General features: G+C 45.9%; 1 protein-coding gene across 1 annotated transcript in view; it reads right to left on the bottom strand.

Moving 5' to 3' along the window:
- Positions 1–22656, bottom strand: part of GABBR2 (gamma-aminobutyric acid type B receptor subunit 2) — a 370018-nt gene that overhangs the window by 122303 nt on the left and 225059 nt on the right. The window contains exon 7 of the mRNA XM_072842074.1: positions 15742–15978. Coding sequence (XP_072698175.1) covers positions 15742–15978 — 237 coding nt within the window. The remainder of the gene's footprint in view (positions 1–15741; positions 15979–22656) is intronic.

Consider the following 22656-nt stretch of genomic DNA (forward strand, 5'->3'; position numbering starts at 1 on the left):
GGGACAGCACGTAAACCTAGGTCTGCAGACTCCACGTCCAGTGCTCTTTCTGCCACACTGAGCTGCCTCTCTCAGGATGGTTAATGAGCTACCCAAATGAGATAGTGTCACTTCAGTTTTGCCCGGCATTTTTCACCAGTGCTTTCAGAATCATTTTTGCAACTGGAACATTTCTTAAAGGAAGAAAACTAGTTCATCACAGTAATCAAGTCTGTCATAGAGGATGTGTGATGATGTTTGAAAATATAATCCTATGTACATCAGAACTGACAACTCTGAAACATCTCTAGGCTAAATCTGCTAATAACAGTCTTTAGCATTCAGGTTGGCACTCACATCAGTTGGTGTGATACATTTCACAGCAGAAATGCCCTAACAAGGAACTTCCTCAAAGAGGAACAGGGTAGAGGACAGATTTTAATGAGGCCCGATCCCTGAAAGGGTGAAGTGTGAGTGAAGAATAATGGCATGAAATGAAACATGTATTTCCATGAGTCAGTTGACAAGATGGGGTCTCACATCAGAAAATACAGCAAACACTCTCTAGAGGTCAGGACTTGTACAGAAGAGGAGTCAAGACATCAGGGCCATCACCTCTGTAGATTCTCCCGGAGAAAATGTGTTTTGATTAGAGCGAAGCAGACACATAGGAATTGCAATTACCTCTTTTGGTCCTGCTGCTCACTCACTCACTCCTTCTCACCCACCTATCTACCCACTGACCTACCTACTCATTTGTCTTTGTCTAGCCGCTGACCTGCCCATCTACCCACCTGCCATCACTCCATCTATGCATCCATCCATCTACCCACACACCTAATCCACCCATCCGCCCACATACTCATCCACTCACCCATCTATCCTTGTATATTCCCGTCTCTCCATCATCCATTCATATATCCAACCACCTACGCATCTATCCATCCATTCACCCATCCACTCAACCTTCCAACTGTCTACTCACCCACCCACTCCGCCCCCCCATCCACTCATCCATCCCACCAGCTAACTGATCTTTCCTTTATATCTACTATGTATAAAGCTCTTAGGAGATGTTGAGGAGGTGAGGGACAGGTGGTGATAAAAATCTCTGTGTTGTATTTGTTCACTGACCATGAGCTGAGAGCCTAGTATAGGCTAGACTGTGAGCTAGCAACTGAGAATAATGGGGTCTTAGAAAGGTCTTTCTAAGACTACACCCTCAAGAAGTGGGTAGGAGAAGCCTCCATCATAAAGCTAACCAAGTACTCAGAGTCAAGATGATGGCACAACAAGGACGAGAGCAAGGATTTCCACACTGTGCTGCCTGGGGTCCACGGCCAGGTTCCAACAGCTGGCACAGGCAGCTTACCCAAAGCAGCCTGGCTCTTGCTCATTTAATGGACACCACCCCCTGGCCAAACACCATTTTTTTTATTACTAAGAATGCACAGAATGTGGTGAAAGGGCATGAAACAAAAAGGCTATTAATCCTACCACAAAAATCTGGTGTGTTAAAGTACAGTACTGTTTACTGCTTTGGAGACGAGACAGGCTGCCCAAGATGACCACTGTTCTGCTGTTGGTTTCTCTCTCTCTCTGTCTTTCCCACTCTTGTGATTCATTTATTTGCCTTCGAAGAGGACGACCAAAGTGCCTTTCCAGATAAAGATAAAGCAGTATGAAACCCCCATGATGTGTGTATCACCTTAGTGATTTTTGCAGCATCCACGTACCATCTGTGCTTTCCTTTACTAAATATCTGCCTCTTAAAAAAACTAAAAAAGAAACCCCTTCTTGCTACCTCAAGCGCTACTTATATTTTTATTGTACACATTAAAATCAAACACAGCTATTAAAATAACAAATGTAGGTCTGGGTCCCAGCTGAGATTGCACCTCTCCTGCCTCTGAGGTGCTGTGCTTGGACCTGCTGCTGAGGCTGCTGCCCTGCCTGGGGGCCTGACTGGGGTGTGCCAACCTGGGGGCCCAGGCTAGCTTCCCTGTTAAGGCTTTGCTGCATCTTTGTTACTGCAGAAATTTGCTTGCTTATTTTTTAATAAATGAGGTGGGTTTATAGAGAAGTCTTCGAAGAGGCCAATTTTTTTTTTTTTTTTTTTCTGGAGAAGGAGAAGGAGCGAGAGAGAGCACAAGCAGGGGGAGGAACAGAGGGAGAGGGAGAGTATCTCAAGCAGGCTCCACACTCAGTACAGAGCTCGGGCTCTGTACCCTACATGCAAAAACCTCTTTAAGCCCCATGACCCTATACAGTAGGCTTGTTGTTATCTGTAGGGTGTCCTGGAGGAGCTCTACTCAGCTCTCCTCTTTATGGCTGGAGCATCACCCTCCAGCTCCTGGGAATACTGGTGACTGAGGATCCCAGCTGGGTATCCTACTGCCAATTATCCTCCACTATGGGGAAGCTCCTTGCCTACGGAGACACCTGCCCTCCACTGCAAGGGTCCAGCCATGGCCAGTGACTAGCTGATGGGAAGCTACAAAGGCCCCTGCTCTATGCCTCACTGTGGACAACGGTGAGGGCCATCCCAGCTCCAGAGCACTCCCAGCATCAACTGTAGCCTCAATTGCAACCACATTTTGGATCAGCTTCTTGCTCTGCCCCAAGCTACTGTCCTCACTCACTTACAGTGCATTTCCTGAGTTCACCCTCCCACAGATCTGCCGCACGCAGCACTCTGGCTCAGAGCCTATTCACAGGGAGCCCAATCTAAGGCATTATCCCCATTTTACAGACAATAAAACTGAGGCACACAGAGATTAAGTTCTTGCCCAGGTTTATCTGCCTAGCAAATGCAGCCAAGATGTGCATCTAGGAAGTCTGTCTCCAGAGTCTGCAATACTAAGCATTTCACACTATTGCCTCTTAGGAAGGTGGTTCTGCCCCTCCCACACCTTCTTCCACGGTTTACAGTGCCCTGACCAGACTCTAGGCCTAGCAACTGAGTAATTTACCAATTACTGTTTATTTATTTATGAAAGATTTATTTATTTTAGCGAGGGGGGGGGAGGGAGAGAGAGAGAAAGCATCTGTGTGAGATCATGGGGAAGGGCAGAGAGTGAGGGAGAGATAAGCACAGAACTCAGTGCAGCAGGGTTCAGTCTCATGGGCCTGAGATCATGACCTGAGCGGAAACTAAGAGTCAGATGCTCAACCAACTGCGCCACTCAGGTGCCCCTGCTAATTACTGTTTAAACAAAAATTCTAGAAAGCTTGAATTTCATTGAGAAAGAAAGAGGGTGCAGGGGTTTGCAGTTCCATGAGAAGATGGGTCTTCCCAGCTCCCTCTGACCCCTGACACAGGGCTGGCCTCACATGGGGTCACAGCCATGTGTGCAAGTCACCACTGTACCAGCGCACATAGGCGGAGTGGGCATCCATCAGTGTTTAAAGCTGTGTGTCTTGTCAACTGAAATTTATGTTAGCTGTCCCCGCCGATGGCAGAAGGCTTCCCTCCTACTTAGCAAGTGCACAGGCTAACATACCTTGACACACATTGAGGGGGGTACTCCGGTCTCCTACAAGGAGAAAAGCATGTGATGTGTTACGGGGGCTCTTCAGATTTGGTTTTCACATAAGATTGGGGTCTATCTTTATCTGACTATTTTCCTCAATAGTGGGTATATCACTAATATTTAACTGTATTTTACTTTAAAATAAACTTAATTATTTACTTTAAAAATTTTGCTCACTGGATTCTCAACATTTTAAAATGTACATTCTTAAATTTCTGTATGAAACCTTTTGTTAGGCTAATAACTATTTGGTTAGCAGTAGCTTGCAAGTAATTTTTCTCTAAAATTAGTCAGCAAACTACTTATATCTTTACAAATACTTTTCTTTTTTTCATCCATTTATTCATGAGAGACACAGAGACAGAGAGAGAGGCAGAGACACAGGCAGAGGGAGAAGCAGGCTCCATGCAGGGAGCCTGATGTGGGACTCGATCCTGGGTCTCCATGATCACGCCCTGGGCTGAAGGCAGTGCTAAACCGCTGCGCCACCCGGGCTGCCCTACAAAAATTTTCAATATAAATAATACATAAATAAAACCAGCTTTCCCATAATAAATAATAGTTTTAAAATGATCACATGGGATGCCCTGGTGGCTCAACCGTTTAAGCCTCCAACTCCTGGTTTTGGCTCAGGTCATGACCTCATTGTCGTGAGATTGAGCTTTGCATCCCACTCCCACTCCGGGCTCAGTGTGGAGTCTGCTTCAGATTTTCCCTCCTGCTCTCGCTCTCTCTCTCAAGTAAATATATAAATAAAATCTTTTTAAAAAATGATTGCAGGGAATCAGGAGTTAGTGTTTAATGGGTACAGATGCTCAGTCTGGGAAGATGAACAAGTCGTGGAGATGGGCAGTGGTGATGGTTGCACAACAATGTGGCTGTGCTTAATGTCGCTGAACTCTGCACTTACAAAGTGGTTAAAATGGTAAATTTTATGTACATTTTATCACAATAAAAAAAGACGGAGTTAAAATGATTGAGAACCACTGCCATAGAAAAAGCTTTATAATGTGAGGAATCAAAACAAATAGCTATAAAAGAATTTTTTTTAAAAAAAGATCACAGCTGGGTGTGAAGGGTGGTACTTAAGTAGAGCAATCTGAATGACGAAGTTATGGGTGACTTTGACCTTCTTTTTGGTACTTGTCTGTATTTTTTACATTTTCCTTCTAATCATGTGTTATCTTCGTAGTCCGGAAAGGAAACGTACATGTGATTTTTAAATACACAAATGAGAAGATGACGGAACATGGGGTTCTAATACCCTTGCTCCCCCAGTCAGGGAAGAAGTGAGTAAAATGTAAGGAGCTGCTTTCAGGGACTGGCTGGCCAAACCAAGAGGCATAGAACTTTCCCCTGGGTGGTAGAAACCAGCCGTCAGGGAGTTGCCCTCCTAGAGATGGGGGGGGGGCTGGCTCCAGCCTCGCCTCTCAGGGGGGCCACAGATTCCCTACCTGGACAGTGGGTGGTGAGAAGAGCCAGTCTCACTGACTCCTCTCAGCTCTGTCCTTCCCTGGCTGGGATTCTTTTGCCCCCTAAAGGAGGACAGCTTGTATAGGTGTAGGGTAATGGTTAACCATGAGGGTCGAAAGTAAGCCAGCCTGTGTCCTGTGTCCAACCTTGGGTAAATTATTCAACCTCACAGTTTTCTCACCTGCCAAATGCTGGTCACAACAGTCTCCATTCTTTGGGGCTGGATTCATTCGCTAGGGGCTGCTTTAACAAAATATCACAACCTGGGTGGTTGAAACAACTAAAATTTAATGTTTCATGGCTCTGGAGGCTAATGGTCCAAGATCAAGGTGTCGGCAGGGCTGGTTCCTTCTGAGGGCTGCGGGGGAGAGTGGGTTCTGCACCTCTTGCCCAGCATCTGGTGGTTTGCTGGCAATCATTGGTGTTCCTCGGCTCGTAGAAGCATCAGCCCTTCTCTGCCTTCATCTGTACGTGCCGTTCTCTCTGTGTGCGTGTCTGTCTCCAATTTCCCCCTTTTTATAAGGACGCTAGTTATATTGGATTACCCCATTCCAGGAGGACCTCATCTTAACTAATTATATCTTCAGTGGCCCTATGTCCAATTAAGGTCACATTCTGAGGTACTTTGGGTTAGGAGTTCAAGTATGGATCTTCAGGGGGACACAATTCAATCCATAACCAGGTTATTACAAGTATCAAGTGAGATAATGCATTTAAGAGCTTAGCACAGCACCCAGCATATAGTGAGCGTTCAAAATCACAGCCATTCCGATTATCATGACATTTGTCATTACAGTAATTGTTACTATGACCACCTTGTTACTGGCTCCTTCCTTTGTTTCTTACAGAGACCTGGATAGTGTCTGTACGTAGGGCTTCTGTTGAAGCTCTCCTAAGAAGATACACTCCCCCACACTGCTTTTCATAAGGAAACAGCTATTTTTTATCCCGACTAGAGGAAGTCAAACTTGCAAGCTTTGGAAGGCTAGGCATCAATTGAAACAAATTGCTAAACCACATTATTTTGATCTTTCAAATTTATCTGACAGCAGAAGGAGTAGGTTTCTTTCCTGTGCTGTACGTTATCTGCAGTCATTTGTAATTGTGTTTAAAGAAACGGGGGTGGGGGGAGGGCAGCCAAGCGGTGCCTAGGAACACTAGATTTGGAGACACCTGCCTTTAGAATCAGAAGAACTAGGATGTGATTCTGAATGAGCTCACCAGTAACACCGTGGGAGCCCAGCAAGCCACTGCCGCTCTGAGCTACGATTCACCACTCACTCATTCAATCAACAAACATGTGTTTCAAGGACTAAGAGCCAGTATTATACATGGCACTGGAGGTACAGAGAGAATTATGGGCCCCAGTCCCAGTCAAGGGACTCCCAGGCTCACTGTCCCCTGGGAAAGGGCAGATGGACACATAAATAACTCAAGTGCTGGTGGAGAGCCCACACATCTTCCACTGTTAATTTGGGGAGGGAGTGGTTCCTGCTTCCCTCCTATGCATCTCACCAGGTTGTTCAGACAGCAAATTCCTTGGGGGCGGGGTGGGGGGCAGCGGTGGCAAACCTTCCAGATTGTTCCTTCTGCCTGGCCCAGCTCTGGCTTATAGGCAGTGCTAGCAATGCTGGCTGAATTAGGGGACACCCAAATGGCCCAGAACTTGGGCTTCTGAGTTAGCCACATGAGCCAGTTTTGAATAAACTCTTGTCACTTGCTACCTGGAGGATGCTGGGTACATCATTTATCTCTGCTTAGCTTGTTTTTTTTTTTTTTTTAAATCTATGACATGGTCATTAATGACCCAAATCCTGCATTCATTAAACAAAGATTTATCAGGCACCTAGTAAGTCCTGGGCACCCAGCTCTAAGTCTTAGTGGGGGTGGGGGGACATCAGATGGGGTAACTGTGGAGAGGCAGAATGATAGGGTGGAAACTGATTTTATTTTATTTTATTTTAAAGATTTTATTTATTTATCCATGAGACACACACACAGAGAGAGAGAGAGAGAGAGAGAGAGAGAGAGAGAGAAGCAGAGACACAGGCAGAGGGAGAAGCAGGCTCCATGCAGGGAGCCCAATGTAGGACTCGATCCTGGAACTCCAGGGTCATGCCCCGAGCCAAAGACAGATGCTCAACCACTGATCCACCCAGGTGTCCTGGGAACTGTGAATTTAAACAGGGTGTCGGCGAGGCCTCCCTGACAAGGTGACACGTGGGTAGAGATGGGACACAGGTGAGAGAGCTGGACACAGCTCACTGGGAGCAGGTGGCTTCCAGGCTCGGGAGTTACCCATCCCCCACCCTGGAGGCTGTTCTGAGCATCACATTCAATAACATGGGTACACTGCTTAGGGTTCAGCCTGGGATGCAGTAGGAGCTCATTAATTGATAGCTATTATTAGCATTATGTTAATAAATGTAATTGCATTGAGGAATGAAGGAGACAGAGACTATAAATGTACTCTGTGCACAAGGGCAGTCACACAGTGATTATTATTATTATAGTTGTTTATTACTAGCAATTACCTCTAGGAACTACCCCTGACAGTCTAAAGTCACAAAAGGCCCATCAGCAGCCCCCATCTCCCCCTCAGGCCCTAGGACTTGAGCCCTAGAGAGACACTGATGGGAGAGACAGGGGAGGGGGACAGAGGGCGGGTTTCTTTCCTACCTCGGGAAGGGAAGGATGCGGCAGGAGCCCCTGTCCCCACCCCCACACATACATGCTGGGATGATTTCCACAAGCTGTGCGAAACAGTGATGTCAGCCATCACAGCAAGAATTAGGGGATCGTTATTAGCAGATTCAACAACTATAGATCCTGTTAATACTTCTCTTGTCGGTTCTGATTATTTATTGGGCAGAAAAAAGTCTTTTTAGTTTCTAGAAGCCTGGAAGGCAGCAGAGTGGGAGAGTGTGACTGAATTTCTCAATCGTGTGTGGACTCCATCCAACAAACTCAAGGTTAGCTTCTACCAGGTGTAAAGTGCTAGGTGCAGAACTGTGCGACCAGAGGCATGAAAAGCTGTGGTCCCTGCAAATCTGGGAGCTGCTAATTCATCAGAGGAGGCAAGTATGGCTCTGCTGCAGGCTGACTGCAACAGGCAGGAACAGGATCAAAGTGTGAGTATAAGGGAGAAGAGTCCAGAACCCTCTACCTGGTGTGAGGGAGGCGACGGGGGAGGGTTGCTGCTAAACTTGATGCACAGATGACAATTAGGTTACAGTAAAAATTCCCTCTTGAGGATGTTTAAATTTCCCAGAAAGACACATGAGTGTCTTCAACTGGGTCCTCCAGAAGCGGAGCCCAGGACAGGGAATCATGTGCAAGTGATTTTTTAAAGACATGTTCTCAGAAGAAGCTTGGAGAGAGGAGGGAGAGGAGGCCAAGCTAGAATGTGGTTTCAGGTGAGGGGCAGCCTCATCCTAATCCTGCAGGGAACTCTGGAGCGTGAATGGCACTGGTGTTGTACCGTCACACCAGCCAGTCATCCACTGTGGGCCACTGGGCTAGGGTATAGGTCCCAGGCACCTCCAGGCTGGGAGACTCCAATCACCCGAGGTGTGAGCCATCAGCAGGGACACCTGCACAGCTAGGTGTTGGGCAGACCCGACCAAAGCCCTAAAAGAGATCCCAGGAGATCTGGCTGGGACCAGCAGCATTTGCTGTAGCTAGTTTTCGTGTGCAGTGCTGAGTGCTAATTCTCAGGGCCACAGGAATTTGAGCCAAACTAAAGGGAAGAACAGAAGGGGGGTCTGTGAGCAAAAGCCTTCCACTTTTAAGGCTAGTATCAAATTGCAAAATGTGGAAAACTCGCAAAGTGTTCTTGCTTACAGGCAGGGTTTACTCCATGTTATTTTGATATTAAACCCCTACAACCTGTAAACAAGTTAATCAATTTGCTTATTATTGAGACAATTAAATGAGATAGTATATGTGAAACAGACTGGCACTTAGTAGGCACGGAACGACTGTTTTGCTGGACTTGATTTTGAATACTGCTTGATTAGATCCAAAGAAACTCTGTTTTTTGAAAAGTCACCATGGTGACAGCGGTAGTCATAATAATAGAAATAACGATGATGCGGTTTGGGGAGCTAAACACCATCATTACTTACCATCTCAACCCTATGAAGTAGGTTATATTTCCCTCCATAGATGAAAGGTAAATAATTTCCTTGAGGTCAGTAGGCTTTAAGCAGTGGACTGTGGCCTCCTTTTGTCTGACTTTACAAATTCACATTTCCTGCTATAGTTCATCACTGCCATGCCCCAGGCCATGGTGCATTTTACCTGAGTTTAAGAGGAGGAGGGGGCATTAGCCAGGTTCTCAGACCAGCTTCTCCGTTTTAAGTTTGTGTATGGGGATCCCTGGGTGGCGCAGCGGTTTGGCGCCTGCCTTTGGCCCAGGGCGCGATCCTGGAGACCGGGATTGAATCCCACGTCGGGCTCCCGGTGCATGGAGCCTACTTCTCCCTCTGCCTGTGTCTCTGCCTCTCTCTCTCTCTCTCTCTCTGTGTGACTATCATAAATAAATTTTAAAAAATTAAGTTTGTGTATGATTACTTCCCCTGGAACTCCCAGGAGTCTGGGATGGGGTGGAGACAGGTGGGGTGCAGGAGAAGTCCTTGGCGGGTTGGGAACAGCCCAGAGAGGCTCATGAAAGGGAAGCCTTAAAATAGGAAAGCCTGAGTGGTGTCGGGAGCTAGCACGAGGTCACTGGGACAAGTCCCATTTTCTAGGACGCACAGTAGACACATCAGTCAGACTGTTGCAGAGCTTCTGACAGGTTCCTAGTGATAGCCTCGAGTACAAAATCCAGAAACAGCCAGAATCCTGATAGTCCAGGGGAAGGAATCATGACTGGCAAATGACCAGTCCCAGAAGGAGGTCAAAGCCAGGACTGGGAGAGTTTTCTCTACTTCTGGGTAGCCTTCCCAGTGCTCTGTTTCTTATCTCACTCAAATTCAACCTTAAATGCTGATACGAGATATAAATATCAAATGGGTGGCTGGTACAAAGCCTGTAGGTTAACCTGTGTTAGAGAATAAAACCAGGAGTCCAAAAGATTGGACAGGCAGCAAAGATGGGCCAACTCTAGCAAGGTGATGGTTAATTCATGGGAGTGTGTGAGTGTGTGTGTGTGTGTGTGTGTGTGTGGAAGTTTCCTATTTGAATAAAAACTCAACTGCACGACTTCAGCATCCCAGTAGGACAAGGCAGCAGTGTATGTGACATAGAATGGGGTTTCAGCTAACATTTCCCTGGGATGAGGATCTCACTGGCTTGCCCTAACTACCTGCTTCCAAGTACCTGCAGTCATTGGAATTCCAACTGAACCGAGTTTACTCTGTGATGCCCTCTTTCCAGGTAAGATGTTGGTAGGGGGAGCACAGTGGTTGTATTTGAATCTTAGTGGAGACTATATATATATATTTTTTTTTTAAACAAATCTTGCATAACGATTTGAAGTTTCAGGGACACACCAGCAGCAAAAGCTGGATTCCTGTTTTCCAACAACAAAGGCAAATAGATCAATAAACTCTGCAAATCACCATCTGCAGTTCTTCGTCACCTCCTCGATGTGATCAATTAGAGATAATTGCCATTAGAGGTGACATGCCTGAACCTGAGGCTGCTGGTCTCCCCCGACAGATGTTACACCGAGATGTCCAGACTCACAGCTGGTTGAGAGGCTGGGCAGACAATGAAGAATGGGGCTATTATTTGGAGGAACTTTGAATCGTTTCTACATTAGATCCGTCCACGGGGAGTGAGGAGGCAATCACAGGAAATAGTTTAAAAAGAATGGGCCCTCTTCTTACAATCAAAGATATTCCCCAGGAGCTTCTTTCAATTTCTCCATAGCTGAACGCTCTTGGAAGCCTCATAGCCCCCATGCAAACCTGGTACATGCCCTGAGTAACTTTCCAGGAAAAATGTTACATGTATTATGTTTTCATAATAGAGTAAAATGAGATATTAATTTAGCTTCCATCCTAGGCACTATGAAGTAAATATGGTGTCATCTTAAGAGACAAATATGAAGGAATATTTGCTAAAGGGGGTATACTGAAAGTTAGAGCCATCGAATCTCGGTGTGACATGCCCAAAGGATTTGTCCACTTGAGATCTGGTATGTCATCCTTGTTTAAAGAGACTGGAAACTGGAAAAAATTAAAGTGATCACCTGGGGCGCCTAGGTGGCTCAGTTGGTTAAGTATCTCCCTTCGGCTCAGGTCACGATCTTAGGATCCAGCCCCACATCAGGCTTCCTGCTCAGCAGGGAGTCTGCTTCTCCTTCTGCCCCTTCCCCTGGTCATGCTCTTTTTCCTTCTCTCAGATAGATACATAAAATCTTTTTTAAAAAAGTGATCACCCAAAGAAAATGAAGGCTTTGATTTTTTACCTGGATACTTAGCACATGTTCCCAAGCATGTTTTGAAGTGTTATGGATATAAGCCTGTCGATGAATTTAGTGTATCCTTGGTAAGAACACCTAATTTGAGGAGTCTGTTAAATCATAGTATATCACCATCAGTCCTGGGCATGGAGGAGCCTGGCATTGCATCCTTGCTACCCAACACATGGCACAGGTGAGAACGCACAGCAGGGGCACCTTGCAATTATCCACACATGGGGTTTCGTTTATTGACCTGCAGGAAAATTGAGGACAGCTCCCTGGTCTTTACTCCCATAAGGTGAATGGAATCCTCCCTCCAAGGGTTTTGGCCAGACCTTGGATAGTGACCAACAATTATTCATCTACTTGTCTATATCCCTCACTGGGCAGGGAGTTCTTCAGGGAGGGACCACACATTATTCCTTTCTATGCTTCCAGATCCCAGTACCCAGCCCAGAGGCTACTAAAGGAGTGAATAAATGTAGGAACAAATACATTTGTCAGGTCTAAAATCAAAAAGTGTGTGCCTGTACACATGTGTGCATGTATACATGTGTGCATGCGTGCATATGTCTACACATGTGCTCGTGCCCATCAGAGCCCAAGCAATTCTCAGGGTTATTATTTGAGAATCACCAGGACTACTTGTTAATAATGTGAATTCCTTGGCCCTATCATAATACCATTGGATCAGAAGTTCTAGGTAGGGCTGAGAAATTGGAATTTTTAACAAAGTTCCCTGGGAGCATCTTATACATATAGAAGTTTAGGAATGTTGCCCTAGACAAAACCTGCAGAGCTGGGATTCTCAGAATGCTCTGGGCTTGTGATACCTTAAATCACCAACTCCAGCCTGAGTTTCTGTTCACACGTTTGGCAGAAGAGGGTATGTCCACGTGGGAAAGCATTTTGAGATTTGCAGACCATAGAGAGGTAAGAGGTTAATAACAGGGCCAAAAATCAGAAGAGCACCCTCAGGGAAGCAGAGGGAGGCAAGACCCGCCCCCCCCCCCCCCCCCCCGCCCAGGACATCAGGTGTGCAAGGTAGGGGGATACAGAATCTATATCAGTGTTCCCTGGGAAGGGTACCTGGGAGGAGCTCCTAAGAAGATAAAACAGAACTGGGCCCAAGCTGAAGCCGGAGTCCCCAATCTAGGATGCGTGGAAGAAATCTCTTCTTTAACATGCCAACCAGGAACCACAGGCCTGGCTTCCAGACGAGAGTGTGCACACTGAATCAATTGAAATTGAGTCACGGATATAATTAATTTAATGTGTTTAAACGATTTTCCGTATAGTAAACATGCTGAATGAGGGTGACCCAGAATAAAGTGCCTGCCTGAGAGTGGAAAAATGGACACCATGTGTGCCGTATAATGAAAACCCTTTAGCAAATAGAAAATGCTTCAATTTATTTCTGCCTCCTGTTCCTTTCCTTTCCAACTCTTTATTTATGGCTGAACTTGGCCTTCTGTGGTCTCCTTGGACCACAGAGACACTTTTTATTTTGTCAGAAGATGTCCTTTCTTCTCTGATCAGAAGACAATTTTAATGAAACCTGTCTACAGCCCAGTGACAAGCACATATTAATATGTGACAAAGGAGATTAGGAGGAAGGGGGGAAAAGTGTAGAATTCTTTCATTATCCTAATCCCTTTCTTCAGTAAAGGGGAATGTGCACAATGAGAAAAGTGGTGCACCTGCTGTGGCAGGGACAGGGCCCAATGAGCCACACCATCCTGGCTCTGCCAAACTGTTGCTCTGTGTGACTTTGCAAACGCCCTCTCCAGACCTCAGATACTCATCTACAACATCAGGGGGTTGAATCTGAGGATTGTGAAGAGCACCTTGAATCCTGACATCCGCTGAATTATTATAAACCGGGGAGGGCATAAATACGTGTCAAGAAATTTCTCATGAGAAAGAAACTCCTCTTCAAGTTGTGTAAAGTGTCCAGGCAGTTTTATCTAATTGCTCATCAAGTGGAGATTACGTATTATTTGGCTTAGATGAAAAGGAGCCCTTGAGAGTGGTTATAAATGATCTCCAACCAAGATACATCAGGCATCTGGGCAAAATGCCGAGTGCTAGGATGAGGAGGGACACAGAAGGCTTCCTAGATTCTGTAGCTCTCTATCCAGCTGTTTGGGCTGGAGATACTGTGGATTCCTTCCATTAAATAAGAAGCAAAGTGTGGCAGGACGACCTGAGGAAGTGTAGCCACGTTTGGAGATTGCTCTGCCCACAGTGCTCCTGGTGTGGAACAGGCGAGTCTCACCCTCTGCAAGGCTCAGTCTGTGTAGAAGAGGGAGGACCTCTGGGGTCCTGGTGGGGCCATTCTGCGGGGTTGGAGTGAGGGAAGGGGGTTGGGGGGCGGCCCAGGGGCTGCGGGTGAGTGGCTGAACAGGTAGGGCCCTGGGCTGCTCCTCCTTTCAACTGAGAAGCTTCTCTCCAATCTGTGTTATATACCAGCACCACATGAGATTTTATAAGAGGTTCTGAGGATCAAAAACATTTTTTTGGAAACCAAATTTTTGAAAGCTGTTTATTGTCTGAATCCAAGCTGCACCATAAGCAGGGGTATTGCCCCTAACTATTCAGAGGCTTTGCATCTGAACTGTGGGAGCAGAGGCCAAGAACTGTCTGGTTAAGAGTGGCTCTGGTCTGAGATTTTGGAGATCCACTTCTTTTCAGGAAGCCTCAGCCGCTGCCCACCACCCGGAGCAGCTGCGCTCAAACTCCAGCACATTAGCACCGCCTGGAGGGTCTGTGAGTCCTGGGGGGTCGGGCTGGGGAGTGTGCATTTCTACCCAGCACTTTGAGAATAGGTGGTCTGTAAAATGAAGGCCAGCCTCCTTCGCTTGTTCCTTCAGGAGTGGGCCCCAACTTACCTTCCCAGCCTCATCCTCCTCCTTTCCAATTATCCCGACAAAGTAATTGTCCCTGCACACACTCACGCATATCTCCCTCGCTCACCACGCTCCATCTGGCCAGACTGCCGGCCCCCACTCTGCATGTCTAAGGCACTGCACAATGCTATCTCTGCCAAAAAGCTCCCTTTTTCATCCATGGTCACAGACACCCCTCTGGGCTTATACGCTCTCTCCCATGGTGCTGGGCCCTTTTAATTTTTATGATCATCGGTGTCCAGCTCTCGCCTCCTCATTTGGACCACAGGATCCAGGACAGGGAGCCCATCTTACCTACCTCAGCATCCACATCATTGTTGACACCCTCACCTGCACCAGCCCCCGCCCACCAGACCAACCACCGGCAAGCCTGAGTGTGCGCACACAAAGGAAGTGTGAACATTTAAGAAATGCACCAATGGACTCATCTTGTCTACAATTCTTAATACCTCAAGACAGACTAACTTCTCTTGACTCTTTAAATTAGAACACAAGACAGGATTTTAGCCATTTCAATCCATGTTTTAGGCAAATTTTCCTTATATTCTGAAGCAGAGTCAGTGACGAACACATCATCACGAGATATAACTGCCACTTACGTCCAATACCAGAAGGTAGTGTAATGCAGCATTTAAGAGCTAGACGCAAGTTCAAATCCCAGTTCTACCTCTGATTGGCCGGAGAATGTAAATGCTCTGAGCTCCAGGCTCCTCACCTCTAATAGTGATAATAACAGCATCTACTTCCTGCGGATGGCATACGGATGCAACGGGATCATTATTAACACCAGCAATCCTAGCATGTATTGAGAGCCTACTCTGGGCCTAGCGTTGGGCATACATTCTTATAGCCAACCTACATGAAGTGCTTAGCGAAGTATGTAGCACATAATAGTCATTAAGGAAATGTTAACAATTATTATCAACGCTTTTCCCAACTTCTTTGCAAGTCCTATGTTATTATCCTCATCTCTCAAGGCTCAGAGCAAGTAGCCTGCTCAACAAATATTAGCAGTTTTTACTTTGTAATGGTCAATCTTTATACCTTTATAATAGGTACTATTTCCATGTTGGGAATGAAAACTCTATGGTTTGGAGAAGGTACCTTGAAAGACCCAGGATTTGAACCTGACTTTGGGTCCAGGCCTCTTGCTGCCCCCATCCCCCAGCTGGTGAATTTCAACTGCTCTGTGAACAGTCAGCTCACTGTGCCCTTTGCAGTCCATGAGCCGCAGAGAAGCATTTCCCCAGCGTGTCAGAGTATCCCTGAACCTGTCCCTCATTTTGGCAGCCCCGCAATCCTACAACCCACAGGAAGTTATCTCAATGACTGGAGAAAATGGATCTAGTATCAAAGGGTGTGTGACTCAGCCCCCGTTGCCTTGTACATCACCAAGGGGCCCGAAGGAAAGGGGAGTCTGGGCCATGGGACTGACCGTGACCCCGAAGAAGTTGGTCTCATTCATGGCATTGAGGATGATCCTGCCCAGCGTGTGGTCCGTGTAGTTGAAATCCTGGATCCGCTGGTGCCGACTGCTGGCGTGCAGTGTCTCCATGGCCCTCTGCAGCGTCTTGGCGATGACCCAGATGCCATCGTAGGCGTACCCATGGAACTTGCTGGGCCCCACGCCCGACCGCTTGTTGTTGTACTCTCTCTCATACTGCTGTGGAGTCTGTAAAACAGGGGGATGGGGGGACACCAGGTTATAGCCGGCAGAGACATCAGGCACATGGTGCCAAGAACTAACACTCTCCGATGCTTACAGTGAGTCAGGCACGGTGCCCAGCTCTTTATGGGCATTATCTCATTTAATCCACACAGTGACCTCATACAGTGAGGTACCGTTATTGTCTCCATTTTCCAGATGAGAACATTGATTTAGGAAAGTTGACTTGCCCAGGATCACATGGCTGGTGAGTGGCAAAGCTGAGACTTGCACCCTGGCTGTCTAGGAAGGCTAAGGTGAAGGAATAATGCACCCTAACTAGGCCTCCCTCTGATATTTGCAGGATTTGGAGCTACAGTACCAGTGGAGGACCACATTCCATATGTCTAAATATTTACATTATAGACAAGCCAATAAACCGCCCGGTAAAATATTTTTGCCTCCCCATCATAATAAATATACCTTCCTAATGATCTGGAAGGGCAAGTTTGAATACAGAATTTTGGGGCTCCTTGGAGCTTCAGGCTGGAGATAGAGGCATAGAGGGAGCTGGCTTTGCGGTGGGGCACACCTCTGTAGCCCAGCTCAGTCCACACCTCCTCCCCTTCCAGCATCATAGACCTTTAACAACCCCAGAGGTACAGCCCAATCTCAAGAGTGCAGACCCTGATAAGAAGCTCCCTGGCCCTGGAAGTGGTTCCAGTTCTTAGGAGGGAGGGGGTGCAAGCTCAGGGGTGGGGGGCATGACCCAGTGGCCTTGTGGATTCTGAGCCCTGTGGAGCCTGAGTGAGGCCTTCCTAGAGCATGGGGCCTAGGGCTGGTCCCAGGTGCCCAGATGTAAGGGCTGTTCTGACCCTATACTGTTTCCCTCTTCTTTCCTCTTCTGTAATAAAGCAAGGTCTGTGAATAATTCAGCATTTTGTAAAAAGAAGTTTTTTCTCCTGTTGAACTGAATTTCACAAAAGAACTTCATTGGTAATATTAACATTCTGATTGTGGCCACAAAGTAATGAAAACCTTTTTACTCCAATTGCTGAGGCTTACACATTCAAATGGATACCACCCCAGGAGAACTCATCACCCTTAACCTTCCCATGGGCCTCTCAAGTCACTTCTGAACTCCTCTGTCAGAAACGTCATCAGCCTATAGCTAAGTCTTTGGAAAAACCCTCTTTAGGGACAAATCACATATAGAAACCATTGTCAGTTTATACTGGGAAGGGCTCTTAGAGTTGGTCACACATGCTCCCCCCCACCTGCAGCCTGAGGCACAGAGAGGTCCAGAGACTTGCCCAAGGTTACACAGCTTGTGTGTGTGTGTGTGTGTGTGTGTGTGTGTGTGTGTGTGTGTGTGTAGCTACACTGGTCCCATTCCATCTCTGTTACGTCTTTAATTTTTGACTTTTGAGGGCATAATTGCTTTTTGCAAACCACCCCCAATTGTTTGGGGCCACGTCTGGTGTCCAAGGAGGGTGGTGAAGCTGAGCCCTCAAGGGCTGGGTCTCATGGCTGGAGCCCGAGTGAGTCTGTTGCCCATGGTTCAAGGTGTTAGCAGGACAGGGTCACACTCACTCGTGCCTGGGGACAGCCAAGGGCCTCCCAGAAGTATAATTGTGGACTCTAGGAGAGGCTTTTCGCCTGACCACATAGGAATGCTGATGGCCCAGCAATAGCACCCCCTCCTTTTTTGCTTCAGCTCCCACTGGATGACTCAGGTCTCATTCCTGTTGACAGTTTTCCTTGGAAATGCGTCATGTCCAGCCATCACATTTGTTCATCACTCAAAACACACAGCAGGAGCTCCTCAAATCCAAGGGTTCTTCCAGGAGGCAGCACCGTTTCTATGTCCAGCCTGGCCCAGAGCCTTGAGCTGCTCCTCACGCCCCCCTCAAGCCCTCCACCCTCATGTGCTCCCGTGGGGCCTGCTTTCTGCCCTCCACCCTTTTACTCCTCTTCACGGAGCACAAGGGCTGAAGGGCCCATAATGAGGCACACTCTCTAACTTAGACCTCTTGGGTCCTTTGATCACATCAAGTTGGTTGGCACCTCAGGGCTCTTGCACCAGCTGTTTCCTCTGCCAGAAAGCTTCCCCAGCTCTTTGTATGATATTCTCAGCATTCAGACGTCAACACTTGTCACTTCACAGGGGTGGCTTCCCTGACACACCCTTTCTAAACACCCCTCATTCTCCATCCACTGGTTTGATCTTCTTTACTGCCCTTTTCATATCCAGTAATGGTTCTACTTATGTGATCATTTGCCTCTTGTCTGTTCCAGCCCTCCCTTCTTCCCTGCTCCCTATGCCTCAACAGCTAGAATTAAGCTCTGTGGGGTCAAGATGTTTTCTGTCTTGATCACCCATGGCAATACCTACAGAGATCCTTGATAATCCTCAATGTCTCCATTTGAAAAATGAGAAAGTGGGATCAGGTGATCTAGAAGTTTCCTCTTGGCAACATAGGTAGGACCCTGGCACAGTAGTCAGGACAGAGGATTTGGAAGCAGGCAGCCCTGCCCTCCATCTCTGGCTCTGGGTTTGCTGTGACCTGGGGCGAAGTCCCCTCTCCTGCAGGTTTCTATGTCCTCTCTTGCTGGGTGGTCATGAGGATTCAGTGACATGAAGCATGCAAGGCACCCAGTCTGGTGTCCAGGATATAGTATGCTACCCACTGTTACTAACAGTAAAGGTGGCTTGCCCAATCCAGCCACCCAGCGCGGCTGGTGTGGCTGCTAACCCAGGACGCCCCGAAGAGCCAAGATTGTGCCGACATCTGTGCTGGCAGGGGTCAACGGTCCTCCAGAGCGTGCAGGCCCTACCTTACTTCCTTAACCAATCCCCAATTATTGGGCAGTTAGGATGTCTCGAATTTGGATGCGAAGAGCATCCTTGTATCTAAACTTTCTGAACACATACTGGTACTTATATTTTCAGAATAAATTCCCAGAAGTATAATTGCTGAGGCAAAGAGTATAACAAACTTAAACACGATTCACCCATACTTCAGCCAGAATATTCTCCCCAAATATGAGAAATTAAAATCCCACTGGGTATGAAAGTACCCATTTCTCTGCATCTTTGACAACAATGAATTTCACAATTTTAAAAACCAGCAGTTTATTAGGGTAAGTAAAAGAGCATATCCTCTTTTAATTTTGATGTGCAGCTTTCTGACTACCCATTAGAGTGAGCTCCTTTCAAATACCAATAGGCAATTTTTACTTCTTAGGTGCATTTCTTTCTTTTTCTTTTTTTTTTTTTTAGGTGCATTTATTTTTTATTCAATATTGCTATGGTGATAGTCACACCTTTTAATGTTTTGTTTAAATGCATTCTTGTTATTATTCCATCCTTTACTATTTGGCTATATATTTTCTTTGATTTTTAAATATGATTTGGGTCTAATTCTGGTTATTAATTTAGCTACTGGCTATGTTAAAAGTATTATAAATTATAAATTGGATTTGTTTTTTCTAATTGCTTTAAGCATCAAAGTCATGAGGCCCCTCTGACTTCTCTCTTGGATTTTGATCCTGTGAACTTGCTCAGATGGATACAAAGGCATCCGGGGCTGGTGGTGTCTATATTTGAGTCCTGTTTGTTCAATCTAATAATTATATTCAGATGATGTTTCCAGACCTCTTCCCTACCAGAAAATGCCCCTGGGTCATCCTTCAAGGTTTCTATGACCCTTTTAAAGTCAGGAGTCCAGACCTGAGGCGAACATTCTCAGTGTGCTCTCACCAAGGGATAAATGAGTATAATTTTTTAACTTCCTTAATGTTGTTTATTGGGGTCATTTTTTTGTGGAGACAGCAGGGGGCACAAAATCATATCATTTATTCAACTTGAGCTTGGAGCAAACACAAGCCCCTGTGTGCACTTTTTACATATGTACTTACAAATCCATATCTTTCTATCTCACAACACTGTCCTTCATCCCTCAAGTGAAGAACACTGGAAATATGGCTGCTGACCTCATTTCTGTGGGAAGAGTCCTTGGAATGGGACAGGTGTAACTAAGCCCGGAAAGGTGACCTCGTTGTCACTGTCTTAGCAAGCACCGAGTTGAAGACATTGCTACCACATTATATCCCAGGCCATTCATCACTTCCCAGGTGAAGCCAGCACCAATCTCCCTTGGGCAAAACAATGACAGCAGGAAGAAACACTCTCACAAATTGTCTGAGAAAAAGTAGTAGTTGCTCTTCAAGCCGGCCTCCGATTATTCAGGGCAGAAGAATTTCTTCCATTGTAGAGCTGACACTGAAGGCTGATTAATTACTCATTCTCTGAGGTCAGGTTTATCATGAGATGCTAAAAGTTTCTGAGAAAATAACTTTATATAGATAGTCCCAATTACTGACAGGTTGTGCTCCAGCATATTTTTGAAAGGCAGTTGTTGAAACTTGGAACATATTTTTCCACAGAAACTATGTTATAAATAGTGGTTAGGCTCCTAGGCTAGCCCACACAAGCTTGCTAACCCACAATGTGACTAAACCTTATGGGTCTGTCATTCCAGCAGAACCAAGCAGAGTCCTGCTTTCTGAGAGAGAGGAGCCTCATGGACAGAACACAGCAGAGGGTGAAGAACTCATCCTCTTCCACATCTCCAGCTGTCACCCTCAGAGTGGAAAAACTAGGAGAGTTTCTCTCTGGCATCCCCTGTGGGATTTGGGGATCCCAGAGTCTCACTTGGGAGCTACACTAGGGAGTATTTAATCTCTTTGTGTCTATACCCCAGTTTGTGGATCACCTGGGGACCTTGTTAAATGCAGATGCCAGAGCCCTACATTTTGATTCAGTATGCCTATGGGATATTTTTAAGAATCTGTATTTCTATAAACCTCCCAAGATCTCAAGACTATATAAATAGGTTACTACTGATTAAGTCCCTCCTACAATCCGATTACTGGATCTTCTCAATAGCAATTTCCAGATACTTGCTGAGCTCCATCTTAGAATCCTTCAGTGCGGAGAAGCTCTCTCTCTCTTCAGGAAGAATTTCCACTTAAGAAGTGCTTGCTGTCTAGGAGACTAGTGTTCTGGATACAGCATCTCCAGCACCTCCCTATGACCTGTATTCTGCATGCAGTGTCTCCTTGTGGAGCTGCAGTAATCATGTCTGTTCCCTCTTATACACAACAGCCCCTCAAAGAGCTGAAGGCAGTGGCATGCTGTCCTGTGCCTGGCATGCTGTTTTCTACTTTTGAAGCAAAATAGTCTCAGGTCATACTTCCACTCTGATCGTGATGAAATGGCTTATATCAGACCAAAGTTCCCACGAAGAACATTCAGAGAAGCAGAAAAAAATATAAAAATAGCTATTCAAAGGCTTCATAAAGCAAGCAGGACATCTAGGACTTGAGGATCAAGATGCTAAAGAGAAGAGAATGCTTTGAGAAGAGTCCAGCATTCTTTGCTGTCTCCCTTGGGGCATTTGATGCTTTGTAAGTAGGAAAGCTAGTTGCAGGAAAACAAAACACTGAATCAGAGTTTTCAGCCATCCCAAAGGGAAGGGAAGATAAAAAAAACTGCAGTTCAAGGCTATCAGGGTAGCAAGGCTTGTAACACCAAGGTCTTGGAGAAAAACGAAGCACAGAAAAGTAAGCCCAGTATTCAGACTGGCCTTTGCACTTGAAATAGTTCATGATAACCAAGCTGCATAAAGCAAGAGGCTGAGAAACCAAGAAAAAGCAGTGGCTTTAGAAATTAAGAGGTGTTTGGAGTATCACGGTATTAGGAAGAAAGAAGTTGAACCCCAAGGCCAGTAAACACCCCAGGATTTCAGCTAATAACAATGAAGAATAAATACTAGGAGTAAGGGCAAACCAAAAATAGGCCGGGTCTTATAAAAACCAAAACCATGCCTGGAATCATCTCAGTTCTTGATTGGATTAGGTGATCTTTTCTTAGTCTAACTGCCTTCTTGGAGAGAAAGAAATCTTCTCTGAAGAAAGATAATGCCATCTGTAGCCTCTACATTTTTTTTTCATCTCCAATTATATCAATAAAATTTAACAGGCATATCAGGAAATAGGACCAAATAATAAGAAGAGAAAAGGAGGGACAGAAGAAGGAAAGCAGGCAGGCAGGCAGGCAAAAAATGAGGAAGGGAATAAAGGAGGAAAGAATAAAGGAAAGAAGAAAAATAGACAATAGAAACAGACCCACAGATGATTCAAATCTTGAAGTTATTAGACATGACTTTAAAAGAGGAACATTGGGCAACCCTAGTGGCTCAGGGGTTTAGCGCCGCCTTCAGCCCAGGGCGTGATCGTGGAGACCCGGGATCGAGTCCCATGTCAGGCTCCTTGCATGGAGCCTGCTTCTCCCTTTGTCTGTGTCTCTGCCTCTCTCTCTTTCCTTTCTGTGTTTCTCATGAATAAATAAGTAAAATCTATAAAAAAAAATAAATAAAAGAAGAATATTTATGTGTTCAAAAAATAGATGAAAAGATACAGAATATTACCAGAGAACTAGAAGCTATGAAGGAAAAAAAGAAAACAGCAGAGTCTAAAAATGAAAAATAGGACAACTGAAATTAACTCAATAAGATGGATGGAGCAGGATATTAGACACAGCAGAAGGCAGGTTAATGAACTAGAAGGGTAGTAGTAGTAGTAAATAGCAATAAATATTCAGACTGAAACACAGAAAAAAAGGCTAGAAAATAAGAAGTA

The sequence above is a fragment of the Canis lupus genome, chromosome 10 (genome assembly GCF_048164855.1).
Source record: "Canis lupus baileyi chromosome 10, mCanLup2.hap1, whole genome shotgun sequence".
Lineage (NCBI taxonomy): Eukaryota > Metazoa > Chordata > Mammalia > Carnivora > Canidae > Canis > Canis lupus.